Below are 20,909 nucleotides of genomic sequence, written 5' to 3'. Positions count from 1 at the left end.
AATTTTAACTATCTCAATTTGCAGATTATTGATTGTGAGGAGGCAATTAAAAAGTGGAGATTACGGCTCTGTTTGGTAAAACGAACTGAAATGGTAGCTGAAATCTGAAAAGGTAACTAGAAACTGAAAAGCTAACTGAAACATGAAAAAGTAGCTGATAAGGTAACTGGAAATTAGGAGCTGATAAGGTGACTGATTATATAAAAAATTGTTTGGCAAATTAGCTGAAAATGTAGCTTATTTTAGTAAAATGACGTAAAAGAATATAATAATTATTTAATATATTATAAATTGAAAGGGTAAAAAGGTAATATTATCAAGAATCAGGTACCTGAAATGTGAAATGCTACCTAAAGTAGCGTTTCATTTCAGGTAGCTTATTTTGGCAAATAAGCTACTTGCCAAACACTTCCAGAAAAATAAGCTACCTGAAATTTTTCTCAAAAAAACTACTTTAGTCAAAACAGATACCTGAAATGTCTTACCAAACGGAACCTACATGTTAGGATCTAAATGTGAAAAACGAAAACATATTTTTTACTCTTTTAGTTGGCTTACAAAGCATCATCATTCATCATCGGCGAGATTCTCTATTTTACATGTATATTTTTGATAAAAAGTATAGATTTTGAGGAAAAGTTAAATTAATAGTATCTATTTAACTTTCTTAAAAAAACCTATCAGATATGTAACCGCGATCTTGGAGTGCTTTGTTTATCGACCTAACGACGCAGCCGTTTTTAGCTTAATTATTTATGACGTACATCATAAATACATAAAAATATCAAATTTGTAAGAAAATTAAACAAACACTTATAGTTATAAAATTAGCTACATTAAATTGTTGACTACAAAATATTCATGAATAATATTGGATTATTAAATGGTATTAAAATATATGGAAATAAAATTCAAATTAAAACTTCTATCTATATTACTATGATCATGAAAAATAATTTAAAAGAAGTAAATATTTACAAATGTTTGGTTTATAGCTTATTCGCGATAAAAAAAATATTTTATATTTTAGTTAAAGATGGACGTCAACAAAAGCAAATAAATGGGACAAATAGAACAATTCCGCGATTTTCGCGGGTACAAAACTAGTTAATTATTTATTTATTTGGGCCTCATCCTATAGGTGTGACCTTAAGGGATCAACTGATCACCACCGTCAACACGACAGTAACGTCAAACTCTAGTCAGCCATTCGTTACTGATTAATGTTGATCAGTTGACAATATAATTTATCATCCCTTACGTATTCTTAATTTGAGATTTAAACATGTGATCGCACTATTGTTGAGGATATATATACTCCAACAGTATAGAGATTGACGGATTGAGTAGTTCAGTAAATGATACAATGGATAATCGATTGAATGAATTGGGGAAAAGAAATAAGAAATTTGGGATTTAGGCGGTTAGGTTGGTCTATTAATTGAATGAATCAGTAAGTCAATGAGGGTAGTCTTGAAATTTCGCGTAAATCGTCACTTAACAAGTCGGGAAATAAGAAAAATGATGCTCGGGGTAAAAATACGGTGGTGATTGGGGAGTATACATTGAAGTTTGGGGGTTATTTGTAAAAATGAAAATATGTGATGGTAATTTGTAAAAAATCGCAAATACGTGGTGGTTATTTGTAATTTTTCCTTAAAGTAATTTTGCCCATTATTTAAGATCATTTCACATTATTTGAGGTTATACTAGAAAGTACAAACCCATAAGGATAAAATACGGTCTAGGGTTTCCTAGGGCTCCCGTCTTCGTTTCTTTGTTCTGTCAAAATTTTTTCTTTTGTTCTTCCTTTTTCTCGAGGATTTGCTCACGGTTTCGATTGTGAGTAGGTCTGCGATTTTTGTTTTTGTCTTTGTGGTTTTTGTGTGCAGGTGCCGATGGAGAGTGGATCAAAGGGCCTTCACCGGGATGGGAAACAGCCGATGAGGGAAACCGAGGATCCGTTGGTATGGGAGGAGGAGGATGGAGATGTCACGGAGACAGGGAGGATTCTGTTGATAGGGAAATTGTGGGCAACGAGGGCAGTTAACGTAAAGGCGGCTATCGAAACTATGACCAAGCTATGGAATCCATCAAAACCGATCATGGGTAATGTGGTTGACGCGAAAGAGAAAAAATTCATCTTTCGCTTTGAATCAGAACGTGATAAAGCGAGGGTATTGGAAGGACAACCATGGCATTTCGACAAATTTTTGTGGTGTTTCGATGAGCCTAACCAATCGGGTAAGATTACTGATTCGTCGCTACATTTATTTCCTATTTGGGCACGAATCTACGATCTTCCTCTTGCTGGAAGAACGAGTCTGTCAAATGCGAAACGATTAGGGGATTGTCTGGGCAATTTCATGCACTTCGAACACGGCCCCAATCCTGAACTTGATAGGGCTATACGAGTTAGGGTTTTGTATGACATTAGGAAACCGTTGAAGGCAGAAATTCCTATTCGAATGCGTGATGGACGTACGGTAAATTTCAGCGTTAAATATGAAAGACTACCGACCTATTGTTATGGCTGTGGCGTGATTGGGCATGGGGAGAAAGATTGCGAAGATGGTCCGTATGAAGACGAGGATCTTAAGTTTGGAGAATGGTTAAGAGCTTCGCCCTGGAAGGTCATTAAAACATCGAAGGAGTACTCTGGGAGGGTTGCGAAAGACTTAAGGGCTAAATTCGATGAGGTGAGTGCGAAGGAGTCTGAGGAGACGATTACAAATATGATTGAAAAGCTGAAAAATATTGCTCTTGACCTGCGGAATAAAAAGACGCGGCCTGCTCACTGTCATAATGAGAAGGGGAGTGAGGAGATAGCAGGTGACACGGGGGGTGTGCATTTAAACGAGGGGACTGGGGGAGTGGGTGTGGTGACGGGGCAGGGGGAGATGCAGATGGGCGATGTTGGATGCAGGCTAGATGAGCAGTTTGAGGAAGGAGAGGTGGGAGCTAGAGAGGAGGCAGGGCAGCTGGGGAGGAACTCTATTATTCCCTTGGACTGTTTGCCGGGAAATGAGAAAGAGGGAGGAGGGAACTCTAGGGGATGGGTGAGGTTTGCAAGGCCAGAGGGGGAAGGGAGGGGAGAAGAGAGAGAGGAGGGAGGACTGTTGAAGATGCTGGCTATGGGGAGTTTGAAGAGGAGTAGGGACGAGCAGGTGGATGGAGGGAGTCAGAAGAAAGCGAAATCATCCAAAGACGGGGGCGTCTTAATACCTGAGGCGGAGGTTGACGGAGGTCAACCCCGCCGGGCCCAATGAGTATCCTAAGCATCAACTGTCGGGGCTTGGGCAACCCCGACACGGTTACTGCACTCCGTGCCTTGGTACGGAGAGAAGCCCCGGCCATTCTTTTTCTTTGTGAAACGAAATTGAGTGGTCGTGAAATGAGGAGGGTGAGGGAGAGGTTTGATGGTTACTTTGGCATGGAGGTGGATAGTGTAGGGCGGTCCGGAGGGCTTGCGATGATGTGGAAAAAGGAGCTGACTTGTTCTTTCGTTTCTGCATCGGTTCATCACATGGATTTTATTGTCCAAGGGGAGGGAGGGGATTGGAGAGTAACGGGTTTTTACGGATGGCCTGTTGTGTCCGATCGTCATTTGTCATGGGAATTATTAAGGCTGTTGGGGACTCAATCCCAACTGCCTTGGGTGTGTATAGGTGACTACAATGAGATTCTCTTTTCGACTGAGATGAAAGGTGGAAGCCGACCACAACGGCAAATGAATAACTTCAGAGCTGCTATTGATGATTGTGGTCTTAAAGATGTGACATGGGAGGGGTACAATTTTTCTTATGATAATGGACAATCGGGGGAAGACAACCGGCAGTGTATGCTTGATAGGGCTCTTTGTACGGCTTTATGGCAGGACATGTTCCCTTTTGCGCGACTTTTCTATTTAGATCGTGAATGGTCGGACCACGCTCCGATAAAGCTAGTTTTAAACAGTAGGGAGAAAGGTGAACCCCGGAAGCGATGTTTCAGATTCGAACAAATGTGGGTCGGGAATGAGGAGTGCGAGGAGGCAGTGGAGAGAGGGATAGCACGAGGTAGGGGTTCGTTGGTACGGGTTACGGGAGAATGTCTTCGAGCTTCGTCGTTGGAAGGGGACGAGTATTTCACAGATAGGGCGTGGTATTGGAAACAAGCAGCGGCTTTTGAATTCCCTTAATGCAGCGGAGAGAACGGAGGCAAATGTCCAGAAACGACGTAAACTGATAGCCGAGTTAGCCAATTTGAGGAAGCAAGAGGAACAATACTGGAGGCAAAGGTCGAGAGCGTTGTGGTTGAAGGACGGAGATAAAAATACCAAATTCTTTCATATTCGAGCAGGTGAGCGTAAACAAAAGAATTTTATTGCAAAGCTCGTTGACGACGAGGGTGTTATTCGAACTGGGGATGATGAGGTTGCGCGTGTGGCTAATGGGTATTTTCAAAATTTGTTCCTAACTTCTAACCCAATGGTGCCGCCTGATTTACTTGCTGGGGTGGAGAGTAGAGTTTCTGATGAGATGAATAGGGGCTTGCGGCGTGAATATCAGGAGGAGGAGATTTTAGAAGCGCTTTCTCAGATGCACCCTCTGAAAGCTCCAGGTCCTGACGGGATGAATGGTCTTTTTTACCAGACTTATTGGGGACATATAGGCACGGAGGTGATCAGTACAGTCCTGGCTATTCTGAGGGGCGAATCATCACCTAGGGCTCTCAATAAAACGAACATAGTGCTGATTCCGAAGAAGAAAGCTCCCGATAAAATACGCGATTTTAGACCGATCAGCTTATGTAATGTTGCCTACAAACTGGTCTCAAAAGTGCTGGCTAATAGGCTGAAAGAATTCCTTGGGGAGATAGTGTCGGAGAATCAGAGTGCCTTCACTCCGGGCCGGGCCATTTCACACAATGTTATGATAGCTTTCGAAATTTTTCATCATATGAAGAATTCGCAAAGCAAGGAGGGATACATGGCTCTTAAGCTCGATATGGCGAAAGCGTATGACAGAGTGGAATGGGTTTTCTTGGAGAGGGTTCTTAATGCGATGGGATTTGATAGGGCTTGGACATCACGAGTGATGGAATGCGTGACCACGGTCTCTTTCTCGGTTTTAATTAATGGGCATCCTTCATCCGAATTTAGACCGTCTCGTGGATTGCGACAGGGGGACCCTCTGTCACCATATTTATTCATTCTTTGCGCGGAAGTGTTATCCAGTCAAATGCGGAGGGCTGTTGAGACGGGGTGTTTGCATGGGATTCGGATTACAAATTTTGCGCCAGCTGTGTCTCATTTGCTTTTTGCAGACGATAGTATATTTTTTGCGAGGGCTAACATTGGTGAAGCTGATAAAATTAATGACATTTTACACCGATATGAGGATGCTTCGGGACAGCTGGTGAGCTTGGATAAGACGACTGTATCTTTTAGCAAGGGGGTGCCGATACAGAAGCGGAGTAATCTGGCGACGAGGTTGGGTGTTGCGGAAGTAGCTGAGCAAACACGGTATTTAGGCCTTCCCACGGTGGTGGGCAGGTCTAAAAAGGCCCTTACTGATATTCTGAGAGATAAGTTGAGCAAAAGACTGAATGGGTGGCGTGGGAAAATGTTGTCTAGGGCTGGTAGGGAGGTCCTTATAAAGGCTGTGGCCAATTCACTTCCTACCTATGTGATGAGCATTTTCAAAATTCCTGCGCAATTCTGTGTCGAGCTTAGATCTCTTATTTCCCAGTTTTGGTGGGGTCATGAGGAGGGAAAGAGAGGTATTAGTTGGGTGTCTTGGAAGCGTTTGTGTCGGCCTAAGAGTATTGGAGGAATGGGGTTTCGTGACTTTCACATGTTCAATTTGGCATTGATAGGCAAGCAAGTGTGGCGGCTTGTAACGGAACCAGACAGCTTATGGGCGAGGATTATGAGTGCGAAGTATTACCCGGGGGGAGATGTGATGTCTGCATGTCTCGGCTCCAATCCTAGCTACACGTGGAGAGGTATTGTGGAGGCTAGGAACGCTCTTGGTAATGGATGGAGAAGGAGGATTGGCAATGGGTTGACAACGCGAGTTTGGATTGATTCGTGGCTGCCTAAGACTCAGACAGGTAGGATCCTATCACCGCAGGTTGTGGGACAGGAGCACATGTTGGTCTCGGAGCTGATTAGGGAGGATGGCGGGGGCTGGAATGTGGAGTTACTGGAGTCGTTGCTGCTGCCTTTCGAGTGTGAGCGGGTGAAAAACGTGCGTCTTAGTACGAATAGGCCGGAGGATGTGTGGTTTTGGATGGGTGAGAAGGACGGATGTTTCACGGTTAGATCGGCTTATAGACATCTTGCTGGGAATGCTCATGATATGGAAGTGGGTGGAGTGTCGGAATGGGAGCGAGAAAAATGGTTATGGAAGCGGCTTTGGAACATCCCGGTATGGCCCCGAGTAAAGCTCTTCTTTTGGCAACTGTGCAACGAGGCCTTAGCGACAAGGGCAAATATTGCTTCTCGAGTTCGAGGTGAGTCTTCTTTTTGTTCTTTATGCAATTCTTTTAATGAATCGAGCTTACACTTGTTTCGTGACTGTGCTGTGGCGAAGCGTGCTTGGATTGGTCTAGGTGTGGGGGTTGAAGGAGAGGATGGAGGAGGAATTCGGGATTGGGTGGAGGCGGTTTGGGGAGAGCTCGGTGGCAGGGAGCATGCTATGTTCATGATCGGGTGTTGGGCGATATGGGAACACCGTAACAAAGTTGTCTTCGACGACCAAGAAGTGAATCCTTTAGTGGTTATCCGAAGGGCCAAGGATGTGATGGAGGAGACGGAAGGGGGAGGGGCTTTGCTGGGACAAAAGGGCTGTGGGGGGGGGGTAAGAGAAGAGAACGAGAAGGGTGGTAAAGCATGGAAAGTACCGCCGGAGGGCTTTGTCAAAATCAATGTTGATGCCGGGGTAAAGGAAGGTGATGGTACGGGTTTAGGGGTGGTGTGCCGTGATGAACGAGGTCGGGTAAATCGTCACTTAACAAGTCGGGAAATAAGAAAAATGAGGGTAGTCTTGAAATTTCGCGTAAATCGTCACTTAACAAGTCGGGAAATAAGAAAAATGATGCTCGGGGTAAAAATACGGTGGTGATTGGGGAGTATACATTGAAGTTTGGGGGTTATTTGTAAAAATGAAAATATGTGATGGTAATTTGTAAAAAATCGCAAATACGTGGTGGTTATTTGTAATTTTTCCTTAAAGTAATTTTGCCCATTATTTAAGATCATTTCACATTATTTGAGGTTATACTAGAAAGTACAAACCCATAAGAATTAAGTTATTTTGAGTTAAGTCATGTTTAGGCCTCGTTTGGTTCATGTAGGAGTTGAATTGCCGTGTTAATTTGTAACTCATTGGAATTCAACTCCCATATACAATTCACATGAATTGATAAAAATATGTTTGGTTGGCGGGAAAGTGGTAATTAGACCCTTTACTTTAGTGAATTGTGAAATCTAACCCCTTAACTTTTAATTGAAGTAATTAACCCCCTTACCTTTTGCAAAATGTGAAATTAAACCCTTATATACTTTCCCGGCCAATTTCTCACCGGAATTTCAATTTCTCATCGGTGCTTATATGCATAAACCAATTTTAGTAGAATCTACCAATTTATTACTTTGATTCGAAGGGTACAGAGTATCTTTACAATTAGATTATTCAATTTTATTTTGCAAATTAACCAACTTGAGGATGCTGTAGTTTACTCGAATAAGAACGATAATAGAATTTGGCTAAGAGTTGGTATTCCATTGGAGGGAAATCAATGGTATAAATGACAGACGAGCAACTAGTTTGATTAAGATGTCACTTAAGCGCATAATTACTCATTTAAGAAACCCTTGAGTATTCCTTACATTGAGCAAGCATCCCACTCAACTTCTCGGCTTCCTTCTTCGTCTGTTCAAGCCCTTTGAGTCAGCCACAAGAAGTCGTCAATAACATAATTTGAGAAGATAATAAACATGATAGATGTACAATTGATCAATATTTATATTTCCTTTGTATAAGTCCGGAAATTTGTAGTTGTATACCTATGGTTATATTATATGCATTTTTTATTTTTTAGGAGGAAAATGTCATATATATAAAAGAGATATTGACGAGAAAATGAAATTCCGGTGAGATATTGGCCGGAAATTACAAAAGGGTTTGATTTCACATTTTGGAAAAGGTAAGAGGGTCAATTACTCCAATTAAAAGTTAAGGGATTAGATTTCACAATTCATTAAAGTAAAGGGGTCTAATTACCACTTTCCGGTTTGGCTGTCCTGGAGGAGTTTGTTTTTCCAAACGAGCCATTTAGTTTATCTAAACTTAAATTTAATCTGACTTCAATGGGTCAATTTTAATTTCGGGTTAAGTATGCATTTTGGGGATTCAAGAGTGTTCCACTAAAATTTTACAGTCGCCATTAACCAACACCAAAGAAGGACATGAAGAGAATTACAAGTTTACAACAATATTTACTATATATGGTAATCGATTTAATAATTTCGGCATATTAAAATGTGCCTAACACCCAAATTAATAAAAGAAAATTGGAGTATTATCAGATTGTTAAAAAAACTTCACATTCATCAAATTGATAAAAGAAAAGTTGGAACTTGGCACCAAATTGATAAAAAGTTCCTTACCAAGTTCCTTATGCGACAATTGGATAACAAAAGTGATGGCAAACTAGTCAGAAACGTTTAAGCCTACATATGAAAAACGAAGTACAACTTTTTTTGTTTTTCAATCATCGATTTTAATCCGAATTCAACTTGAGTAAAAGCCATACCGATGACAAATGAGAAAATCCCAAAACAAAAAGCAAGGGGGATATAAAATTTCACACAAAAATAATTAAGAAAGGAGCAATACAAATATAAATCACTTGAAGCAAACTTTAAAATATATCATTAGGCAACTCCATTACAAATGTTAGCAAGGGATTAAGGGAACCCTTGCATATTAGGTACAAGAATATTTGCATTTTGCCTATCATTAATTAATTAGTTAATTAAACATATTAATCAAAGGGTTAACACAGTCTAGGTTCAACCTTTATTAGGTTCAGGTAGAGGCTCATCCGGTTGAGTGTAAGACAATGATATGAGTTCAGACCAATAGTCCACTTTACTGCCTTCATTATTTGTTACAGTTTCCGGTGCCTTCTCTGAAGCGGGATCAAGTGAAGCGGAATTGGTTCCCGGTAAGGAATTTGAGATGGCGATAAGCGATTCCCTAGTTGCGTCTCCAATTGTGTCCTCAGCGGGTGTCGGTTGAGCCATTTTATGTCTGCAGACATTACAGTAAGATGATTAGCAATGTAAAGTTTGAGAAGTTATAAACAATGAAGTATTAGCATTTAGCAATGACAGCTAGCCACTCTTAAATCTTAATACGTTCCGAATCCTGTCGATATTAAATTACCTTTTTCTAGCCCCGTTACACAAAAAGAACAATTTATGGTATTAACTATATAAGCTTATTGAGGGATTATTTTACAATTTTAAGAAAAAGTGATACTAAAGGTAATAAAATAGGTACAAATCATTACTTCCTCCGTTCCATTGAATTGTTTACGTTTGCTTTTTGGGCACTATTCATAAGTGAGAAGAATATTCAATACAACTTCTAATGTATAACATAAAAGATAGTCATGTGAGATCTTGTTTAAATTGTCTTACCGAGAGCATTATGAATATCAAACTTTTATAATTTTTAATGATACGTAACTAAAGATATAAACAAAAGAAAACAAGCATTGATATAGGTGCATAAAGCAAACGTAAACTATCATATGGAACGGAGGAAGTATTATAGATAAAATGGGTACATTTACTATTAAAATAGGTACACAAAAGGATCACGAAGTAAAAATAAAAAAATACGTAAGACTAATCTCTCAATAACTTATTAAAAAACTGTCTTTTCAAGTTTACTACATTCAAAATTGTTACACCACCCACCTTCCTTTGAATTTCGATGCATTTTCAGTTTTAGCTATATTATTGAAATAAAAAGAATAAATACCCACTCAAAATGGATTCCCACTAAATCAAAAGTTTCCCACTTGAGTCTGTCTTACCAAAATTTGTCATTGAGAAAGGTAGTTACAAAACAATCAAGCCGAGCCGAAACAATGAATAATTGATGGTAACAAGAACAGGTTTTCGTGATTCATGCCATATGAACCGTCTGGTAACAACACACAAATTTACGTGGTTCATTAATAATATATTAGCTACATCTACAAGCAGAAGGGAAGAGGGTTTTGTTGATTGAGGCGAGACCCCATGCCAGTCGTCGGTAATGACAGTTGGCAACTAACATATTCAGGGCATATATCGAACAAGAACTTCATACCAAATTTGAATACTCTGTCATTTTTGTATGGTACTTCCTCCATTCTCATATAATGTATCCATTTTATTAAAATACTTCATTCATATATTCAACAAATGGGTACATCATATAAAATGGAGAAAGTATTACAATAGAAAATGGCTAGAGGTTGGAATGTGCAACTTATCGCAACTTATCTTTCAATGTTTCCGTCTCAACTAGACTAAAGCTTATTCGAAGTCTTTGCTTAAAGTCAACTTTGTAACGTAGAACACTTTTACTTTGTGGGTTGACCTTTAATCTAATACTAAAAAAAAAACACTTCTAAAAATGAAGGAACTCTGAGATCATAGAATTCAATAATTCATAATAAACTTTGTAGTTTGGCTTTCTAACCATAAAATAATCAACTTTTCCTCTAAACGAATACTAGACAACCCTTAGGAAATTATTTATTCCATTTCAACTACATATGAATTATGATCAAATACGGGTCTAGATCGGACATAAAATGAGTCGTTATTAGACTTGTGGTCCATGGGACCATGGACAAGCTGGTTAGCAGGTTTAGGAAAGATATAATGATCGAACCTTTATAAGTTTTTGAAATTATATATTTACCCTTTGCCATTTGGTGGCTAAAATGTGTAGATATAACTCCATATCAGCTAGCTTTGTCGGTAAAGTTAATAAAGGCTGGTACTTTAGCTTTAGCTTGGTTCAAATCTTGTCAGCAACATATTCACCTCCCGATTCCATTTACAACAAAAATGATTGCTGGTTGGTTAAATAGTCTGGGTGCAATAATACTATAATAGACAGGGTGATTTATGAACAAATCTACTTATAACTAACCCTTACCTACCATTCTCTCACTAAAGCTAACAACAAGAGCAAAACCTTTCAAAAAAATAAAATGAATGAATGAAAAACATGGATAGATTCAAAAGAAAATCAAAATCTTAGAAGCCATTAAAGGAAGAATGATAAGCAAAAGGTTAAGAAGAAGGAGTACCTTGTAGTAGAATCAATGAAGGGCAGAGAATGAGAGAAAGATACAGAGCAGAAAAAGTAATAAGGAATAAAGGGGTAGTTGTGAATATGTGTACAAGTCTAGTACATGTAGGAATGGGAATGGCATGGCTCCTTGTTTGTTTTGACTGGTCAATTTATATAGGCAATTTATATTAACAGATTATTCGTCCTAAACTTAAGACGGATCAAATATATTATGTGGTATATTATACTCTCTCTTATTCATTATAATCTTCTCTTTGTTAAGTTAACCCATTAAATTGACTTCAGTACCCCGAAAGAGATTGACTCAACCGTCGATGGAGATACTCCTGGTCAACACCAAAAAAAAAAATTCTCTTTGTTTGTGGGCGGGCACCAGTATTAAGGCGAAGAATAAAATATGAGCAAAATAGTTGGGTGTGGCCGTGTGAGACTTGGTGATAGGAGAGAATAATGAATAAAATAAGAATAAAAGTTTCCAAAAACAGAAGGGAAAAAACCCTGAATAATCCATTTTAAGAAATATGGAGGATTATAGTGAATATGAGGGAATATAAAACTTTTAGCTAGGGGTGGGTATAATCTGGTACGGTCAAGTCCTAGGTCCAACATTTTTAAAGATTCTGGTTCGGTCCGGTCTTGGTCCAGAAGACCCAAATTATTGTATTTTTTTATTTTTTTTAAAAGTATTATATAAAAAAACAAGTGTATGCCTAGTTAATCCGATCCAATCGGTCCAGTTTTTTGGACTTAAATTTGAAAAAGAGGGTATGTAAAAATAATTCCGGTCCAACCGGTCCGATCTTGGACTGGAATTTTTAATTCCGGTCCGATCTTCGGTCTATGATTTTTTTGGATTCAGGTTGTCCATTCTGGTCCAGTCCAGACCGGTGCCCAACCGTACTTTTAATATTTTTAGATAATTTCTAATATAATTTTATATATATTTGACTCATCTTAAATTCAAGATAAAAGTGTCGGTTTTAATTGAAAATTGCCAAGTAGGACTAGTTTACAAAAACACGTGGGAAAAATGTGTCAATATCATAATTGAGCTTGTCATTTGCCAACTAAAATATGTAATTCGTACAATAAACTCCTCCGGAACACGTAGGTTTTCATTGTTTAGCATTTTTCAGTTGCAAGTGGAAATGTTTCTTAAATGCAACTTGCAAATGCATGGACCATGGAATGATAATGGAGATGATGAAAAGGACAAACTATGCTTCGTAGGATTCGTGCCCTACCCGACTTGCCAATTTTATTTCATCTCCTCTAGTCATGTTGCATAATACTTCTATGCAATTTAACCAAATTAAGTATAAAAGATTAAATTGTTCATTAAATACAATTCTAAAATAAAAAGAATAACAATTGATTAAAACACCCTAAAATAAGATATGACAACAAATAACCGGATCAAAGGGAGTACTCGTATTCATCTCTATTATGTTGTATAGTGGACAATGGTGAATCTAAGGGGGGTGGTGTTCTGTTCACAAAGTATATGGAGCAGAGTGGGTTCCGGAAGGACAAAATAAGATTGGATGAGGAGGGGAGGATCTTTTGTAGAAAGAAACTTTGGAGACTACCGGGCCTATGACATGGAGAGTTATGATCTGGAGAATTATTACTAATACTTTATCCGTGGGATATAACTTTGTGAAGCGAGGAATTGACATTGATCCCTGTTGTAAACTTTGCTCCATGGATGAGGTGAGTTTGGAATCTATAGAGCACCTTTTCCGGGACTGCTATGTGGCTAGGAGGATTTGGGCATGTACTGAGCTAGGGATAAGGGTGGGTGAAGGAGAAACTCTGGGTTTAGGTAAATGGATCATCTATTGGGTTAACTACACTACTACAGATACAGGCTATAGCAACGGTTAAAAACCGTTGTTATATAAAAAAGCGGACGTTGTTAAAGCGTCCATTGTAAAAGGTTTTAACAACGGTTGGTTTTCTTAAGGAACCCGTTGTTAAAACTATTAACAACGGTTTTAAGTATAAAAACTCGTTGTGGAAAGTGTGACTCAATTTTGGGGGGAAATTTATAACAACGGGTTGTAATATACAAAACCGTTGTTATAACTAAAGACAACGGGTTGTTTATAAATAACCGTTGTTGTTTGTTTTTAAAAAATAAAAAAATAAATAAATTAAATATTACTAAATGCATGCATAATTACGGCCCGTTATAATTCCGATGCATGCATTATTACTGCCATCCCTGTGCATATGAATGGACAATATGGAATGAGAAGGGTTATAATAAGATTTGAAGCAACAGAGAGAGAGATGATGATGATTATGGCACAACTTTCTAACATATATATTAATTAAAAAACAACTCAAACCACACATTGCTTAGTATAAATACATGCATTATCTCAACTAACATTCCATTATCTCACTATACATCTCCAAACCCTAACTGCTAAAACAAACTCCAAATAAACCCTAATTAATCTTTCAAACAAACTAAAAACTCCATCAACAAAATGAATGATATCATCCTTAAGACTCTTACTATGATCGAGAACAACAACGATTTCATCCGCCTAGGTTGCTCCACATTGAGGAAAGTTTCAGAGCTACCTTGTGGATGCTCGATCCGTCTTGAAGGACGCCAAAAAAGATGGCTTGACAGAAAGCGAAACGATTGCGGCTATATATGACGATATAAAGAATGTTGAACTAACCTCAAATAGCCAAGGAGGAGAGGACGGATATCATAGAAGAGAATAAGACTCTCTATGAAAATATAAGAATTGCATTTTTATTAATATAATTTTTTTTTAATTTATGTATTTATATATATATATATATATATATATATATATATATATATATATATATATATATATATATATATATATATATATATATATATATATATAATGGATCTCGTGAGTTTGGTTAGCTTGGTGAGTTGTGAGTTTGTGCGCTTTAAAATCTCAGCCCTTCAGATCAGAGTGATTAAAGGCTAGGATCTATCAATAAAAACTCAACTACTGACGCCTGTTATCCCTCCAAACTCAAACCCCAATCTTGCTTTACTTCCTCCTTCGTCCTTATCCACCAGACCACCACCGATCCACCACCACATTGTCCACGCAGGAGCTCCGGCATTAACCTCGCAGGCGCACCACCCGACCACTGCCGACGATGGTTCTCGTACTCTTGTTCGCTCTTTCCTTCTTTTATTTCGCGCTACCTCACCACCGGCCCGGTTTTGAATCGATTAATTTCAATTAATTTCATCAATCAATTGCACTTATTAATTTGAATTAATTGAATTGAAGTTGAATTTCTAGTTGCAATTTATTTTTTGAATCGAAGGTAGCTCGGAAGAGAATCAGTTCGTAAAGAGCTAGCCAATCTCATCAATTTATTCGCTTTAAAGGAGCTTGTATTTGCTTTGATCGAATGTTACTGATTGTTATTCTGCAATGGATAAGAAATCCAATCGGACGGATCTTCTCGCTGCCGGCCGCAAAAAGGTTTCCTATTTTCTCCTTTTTCCTCATTATTTCTCTATTTAATTCCAGTATGCGCCAAAGTATTAGCAATCCTATTAACCGACTCTGACTTAGTTTTGTATACCGTAATTACTTTGTTCTCTGTACAAAAATATGAGCAAATAAGACCCGATTTACAGTCATGTACCTGCCGACATTCTCTGTCTGCCACAAATCAGGGTGGCTTGATATGAGTAGTGTGATATGTGACTGTTTGGTTTAGTTTCGGGTTTTGGATCGTCTTTGACTTTTGCGTGTTATCACAGCTTCAGCAATACCGTAAGAAAAAGGATAGTAAAGGTAAAGATGGGAAGGGCGCTAGTCAATCTCAACATAAGGATGTTGAGCTCAATGTAGTTGATAACTTGAATGCTGAATCATCACAACATTCTGAATCACGTCCCTCGCACAAGGCGCTAGTCGTATAGGTGTGATCCGATTTGAAGTTGTTCAGAAACTAACTTAAACCTTGTGTATTTTTGGATGATGTACAAAATGCAGAATGCAGTTGAGAAACTACCACGATTCTTCCCAAGCTGGACTGCAATGTATGTCGTGAATGCATTCATAGTCGTATGGGTGCTTGTTGTGGGGTTTGGATTCGGAGGGTGGGCGAGTGTGACGAACTTTATCAAGCTTCGGTCTCTTTGCTAAGTGTTATCAGTGCAACCCTCCTGCAGCAGCTTTGGCACCACATCACTGAACGAACATAGGTGGATTTGGTTCAACTTGTAATAGCTCAAGAACTTCCTTTGGCTTGTATTTACGCGTGGATTCTTAATTGTTCAAAGTGAAATTTCTGCAGTTGAAGTCCTGGAATCTTAGCTTCTTCGTATCATACTAGGAAAAAAGAAAGGATTTGTGGATGATTGCTAGTGTGTTAATTCTGTTAGTTCTCGTGTTAGAATATTTGGATAAAATGGAATAGTTACACTGTATAGATCAGATATGTTGGATGCGAAATATTGGGAGATTGGTATGTATGATGTATGTCTGTATAGTGTAATGTGCTTTTGGTTGGTTGTTGTTTCTAGCCGGTTAAATTAATTCATCTCATATTCAGAGCTTTGTACAGTCCTATCGTCTTTTAAAACTCGTATTAGTCAAAGGTCAAACCAAGTATTGTCCCAAATATACCAAGTAAGATAACGTGTCGGTAATTAAGGGTAACACTGGAGTAACAGTACAATAGCACTTAAATAACATCAGAATAACACCGGAATAATACTCCAATAACACACGGATAACACTACAATAACGCCACAATAACACTACAATAACACCAGAATAACAGCACAATAACATGCGGTAAAAAAAAGAGTAAAAATCTCAAAGTAGTAAAAAAAATCAAAGTAACACTGGAATAACATCACAATAACAGTAGAATAACAGTACAATAACACGTGGTAAAAAAAAAATAAAGTCGTTAAAAAAATCAAAATGGCACCGGAATAACATCACAATAACACCAGAATAACAGCACAATAACACGCGGTAAAAAAAAGAGTAAATAAAAAAAGCAAAGTAGTAAAAAAATATCAAAGTAGTAAAAAAATCAAAGTGACACCGAAATAATATCACAATAACAGCAAAATAACAGTAGAATAACAGCACAATAACACTTGGTAAAAAAAAAGAAAAAAAAAAGAAAAGTCGTAAAAAAAATCAAAGTAACAGCAAAATAACATCACAATAACAGCGGAATAACAATAACAGCACAATAACATGTGGTAATAAAAAGAGAGAAAAAAATCAAAGTCGTAAAAAAAATCCAGGTAAAAAAAAAGCACAATAATAGCATAATAACACGAGGTAAAAAAAATAAGAGTAAAAAAAATTTCAAGTAAAAAAATATCCGGTACAAAAAGAAAAAGAAAAAAAGATAACATAATGAGTAAATTAAAGAAAAACATAAGAGAAAACAAAAATCAAAGTGGTAAAAAAAAACATAATAACACGAGGTAAAAAAAAGAGAAAAAAAAAATTAAAGTAAAAAAAAAGTAACATTAGATAAAAGAGAAAATAAGTAAATGACAATGGTTTTATATGACATGTAAGATTTGATCTTGGCCACTCATCTCTAATATAATCTAGTGGATTGAGATTCCCCCAACTCACAACTCACCATAAGAACCAAAATCACCAAATCCAATCTCTATATATATATATATATATATATTAATTATGTTTATCATGCATTCCTCTCTATCATCTTGCTTCTTCTTTGTTTTAGTTTATTTAATTTGTTTTACTAGCTAATTAAGCGAATAATACTTAAAGAAATAACATAATGATCGATAAAAACACATACATGCAAATGAAATAATTAGAAAAAGAAAATAATGACGATGAAAGACGATGAAACCAACAAAGGATGGCGAGATTTACGATAATTAGAGAAAGTAAGAGACGATGAAATCAGCAGTGACGGCGAGAAGATAAAGCGACGATGAGAAAGAGAGAAAGAGACGATGGGAAAGTGTGTGTTTTGTGTTTGTGTTTGTGTTTGTGTTTGTGTTTGTCTGTGTTTGTGTTTGTGTATTAAGGTTTGTGTTTTGTAGTTGTAGCTGATTTGTGTTTGTGTGGTTTATAGTATGGAAAGTATTGACAACGGTTATTAAAGAAAAACCGTTGTTAAAACGTTTTAACAATGGTTGTAAAACAACAACCGTTGTCAAATAAGTTTTAACAACGGGTTTCAAAAGTAACCGTTGTGATTACTTTTCACTAACTTTGCGTCAATTTTGCGCCAAATTATTAAAAACGGTTGTGCATGTGTGACCCGTTGTTAAAACTTATAACAACGGTTATATAACCATACCCGTTGTAATTAATTTTAGTAAAATTCGCGCCATACATTCTACAATGTCTATTGTGATTAATCGTTGTTAAATGGGCATTGTAGTTGTCTGGATTTGTAGTAGTGCTACTTGGGAAAACTTCAAGATGCGGAGCTGAGAATTGTGCGATTCATGGCAAAAATATGGACCATATGGAGTGTAAGGAACAAAATAGTTTTTAAAGAAGAAAATTTCCACCCCATCATGATCTTGAAGATGTGGTCGCAATTAGTGGGGACTGCGGATCAAGTGATTACTTTTGAACATACTCCCCAAAAGGGTGAAACACTGACAACTCTTGAGTAGGATGAGGAACGCATGCAATGGATCTGGGAAAGTAAGCCGATTCATCTGGTAACGCCTCCCAGTACTTGTGACCGTTTTAAGATAATTGTTGATGCGGGATGGAAATCGAGGGAGAAAACGGGGATAGGGTGGGTTGTGCTCTCGCCGGTTGGAAACATTCTTTTTGAGACAGGAAAATTCATAAGGGCGGAAACCCCTCTTCAAGCGGAGGGACTGGGAATGCGGGAAGTTCTTTCGTAGGCAGTCAAGCACAAGATCTTGCACTTGGATGTTTTTTCGGATTGCCTCCCCATTGTTGCGTTTTTTGCGGATATTGTCACATCTCATCATCTGGTTAAGACAATCCTTAGTGATATCATTTCACTTAGTTCATCGTTTCATTGTTTATCGTTTAGTTATGTTCCTAGGATGTTTAATAAGATCGCTCATGGCCTTGCCTGTAAGGCCATGACTAGTTAGGCATACCTTTCTTTACTACTGTCAAAAGAAAAAAAAAATCTAAGGGGGATAGTAGGCTCTAGATGCACTCATCCTTGATCGTAAATTTCAAAGCTTTTAGTTAAAATTTCCAACTTTTTTTATAGTTTTCCTTATACCATTTTACCCTTTTGCCTCCGCCGAGATTTTTCGCCCCCATTAAAGTTAATTCCTGACTCCGCCACTGATAGTGGAGTATGCGTTTAGTTACTATTACCTCTGATTTTTTAGAAATTCCCACTTTTTAAGATTTCTGAGGAATATTTTAATTAATTGGGGGCGTTATGTTATGGTGATAAAGTGGGGGTTTCAAAATGGGGGTGGGATGAGGAAAACTTGTTGGCGTGGCTACTTGTCACTAGTAGTCGATGGTGGTAGAAGATGGTGGCAGGTGTTGGGGTGAGGACAAGTTTGGTGATGGGTATTAGAAGCGGGGACGACAGAGATGTGATGGTGGGTGTTAAAGGTGGGGATAATGACAGGGATGCAGTATGGTCCGGCAACGGGAGACTGCCGTGGTAATGATTTTATGGGGTTTTTTTTTATCAAACACAACTTTAAAAGAAAAAAAAAATTAAACAAATTCAAACACCACCTTTAATTTTTTTTTTTGTGAAATACAACCTTTATTAATATTTTTATTGTCAAACACGACTTTTTGGGCAGATTTTGACAACTTCCTGACCACTTGCAATAGGGTGACTTTCAGTTTATATTTGAGATAGCAAACGAGATCGGTTTGAGGTGTTCTTAGACTCGTTGGAAAGGTGAGAGTACGTGCTTTCTAGAGGTTATCAACACAGTGGTCAAAGGTGGCCTTATGTGGAGTCGATTGGTACGTAAAATAAGGTTGGTCAAAGAAAGGGCTGTAAGTCTGGGTTTACAGCAGGTGGTCAGGGGTTTTTCGTGGGTCTTTTAATGGGGTTATGATCTTTTGTTTGGTCTGAAATTTGGAATGTAGGTTGAGGGGAGTGCAAGGTATGTCGTAGTTGTGTTGTTTGTTGTGGTTGTTGGTTTCAAATGGCGGTTCGAGGGGAGTGAATTGACCCACGAAAAAAATACTACTTTAACTTACATCAACCCTTTTTGACCAGCCTTACTTTACACACCAATCTACCCCACATAAGACCCTCTTTGACCACCGTGTTGATAATCGTTGGAAAACCTGTACTTCCACCTTTTCAACGAGCCCAAGAACACCTCAAACCGACCTCGTTTGTTATCTCAAATATAGACTGTAAGTCGTCCCATTGCAAGTGGTCAAACTCTGGCCAAAATGCCGTGTTTGATAACAAAAAATATTATTAAAGGTTCTATTTCACAAACCTTTTTTTTAAGGTGGTGTTTAGAAATATTTTTTTTTTCAAAGGTTGTGTGAAAAAAAAAAAGATTTTATTTTAGGGGCAGTATTAAGTGATGGTGTGGTGGGTGAGTAAGTGTATTGGAGGGGAAATGGAGTCTTGTTGTCCTTCGGGGTAAGGGGTATGGAGTTAGAGGACTTTGAGGGTGAGAGATGGGGTAAATGAATGATTGATTTTGGTAGAGAAACACAAATAAAAGAAATCATTAACTTTGATTCTGTTTCTCTTTCCTTTACATTTTTAGTCAAACACTCAAACAGTCCATTATAGGATATGGAAGTGGGTGTAATGGGACTAGGAGAAATTAAATGATTTGAGTCAATCAAACACTAATAAAAGGAATGAGAGTATTTTATTATCTTTCTCTTTCATGACACTCTCATACCATACTCTCTAAGCTTATTTAACCAAAGTAATATATTTCACCAAAACAAACCGAAATATTCGTGTGTCATAAATGTGTATGTTTACCTATTTGGTAAAATATTCTTAAATTCATGCAAATTGTACGAGTATGTATGTTGGTACAAATTTTATTACTCCCTTTATTTTCCTATTTTCTTCCCATTTACCTTTTGGAGGTCAAAATTTTCAAACTTTACCGAAAATAAGTTGGAGAATAAAAACTATTTACTTATAAAACTAAAACATTTACGATTATCAAGACATCTTGTAAGGAAAAAATTTTCGACAAAAAAAGTAACATATAAATGTCGAAAAATACGGTTAAAACTTAAAGGTACGCTTTGAAGACCGCAATAAAGCAAATCGGAAGAAAATAGGAAAATAGGGGGAATATTAAATTATAAATTTCTTTCTTTTTTTCTTTTAAAACCAAACTTTCAAAATAAGGCAATAAAAACTCTATGTTTTTTGTTTTACAAATTTAAACTTCAAATATAATACAGAGTATTTGAGTTATACGGTCATATTAAGATTTTAGATTTGAATGACAAATTTCATTTGCAATTAGCAAACTTCTACATGATATACCTAGTACCAGTAATACTAACAATACAGTTTATATTCGAAATA

The 20,909-nt window shown here is 37.5% G+C and overlaps 1 protein-coding gene and 2 long non-coding RNA genes across 3 annotated transcripts; 2 read left to right on the top strand and 1 right to left on the bottom strand.

Annotated features, from left to right (window-relative positions):
* Positions 1 to 1,898: 1,898 nt before the first annotated feature.
* Positions 1,899 to 7,368, top strand: LOC141594767 (uncharacterized). The gene is made up of 4 exons (XM_074414759.1): positions 1,899 to 3,180; positions 3,669 to 4,058; positions 4,186 to 6,983; positions 7,342 to 7,368. Exons 1-4 carry the CDS (start codon positions 1,899 to 1,901, stop codon positions 7,366 to 7,368), a joined length of 4,497 nt encoding a protein of 1,498 aa, XP_074270860.1.
* Positions 7,369 to 8,880: 1,512 nt separating this feature from the next.
* On the bottom strand, positions 8,881 to 11,493 carry LOC141594164 (uncharacterized). The gene is made up of 2 exons (XR_012522029.1): positions 11,368 to 11,493; positions 8,881 to 9,302 (listed from the first exon to the last, which is right to left on the bottom strand). It is a non-coding gene; the product is annotated as an uncharacterized LOC141594164 (long non-coding RNA).
* A 2,946-nt stretch (positions 11,494 to 14,439) lies between these two features.
* On the top strand, positions 14,440 to 15,963 carry LOC141596500 (uncharacterized). Its single transcript, XR_012522493.1, has 3 exons — positions 14,440 to 14,540; positions 14,712 to 14,872; positions 15,392 to 15,963. It is a non-coding gene; the product is annotated as an uncharacterized LOC141596500 (long non-coding RNA).
* Positions 15,964 to 20,909: the final 4,946 nt, after the last annotated feature.

Source organism: Silene latifolia, chromosome 8 (assembly GCF_048544455.1).
Source record: "Silene latifolia isolate original U9 population chromosome 8, ASM4854445v1, whole genome shotgun sequence".
In the NCBI taxonomy this organism is placed as follows: Eukaryota; Viridiplantae; Streptophyta; class Magnoliopsida; order Caryophyllales; family Caryophyllaceae; genus Silene; species Silene latifolia.
Note: the sequence above shows the minus strand (reverse complement) of the source record. Positions and strands in the feature narration are given on the sequence as shown.

Bases quoted from the DNA above. Each gene is read 5' to 3' on its own strand.
- LOC141594767 (XM_074414759.1), top strand. From the start codon at position 1,899: ATGGAGAGTGGATCAAAGGGCCTTCACCGGGATGGGAAACAGCCGATG. The intron at 3,181-3,668 runs GTCAGAAGAAAG...GGGTGTGTATAG, and splicing joins CGAGCAGGTGGATGGAGGGA to GTGACTACAATGAGATTCTC. The intron at 4,059-4,185 runs GTAGGGGTTCGT...CCCTTAATGCAG, and splicing joins GGAGAGAGGGATAGCACGAG to CGGAGAGAACGGAGGCAAAT.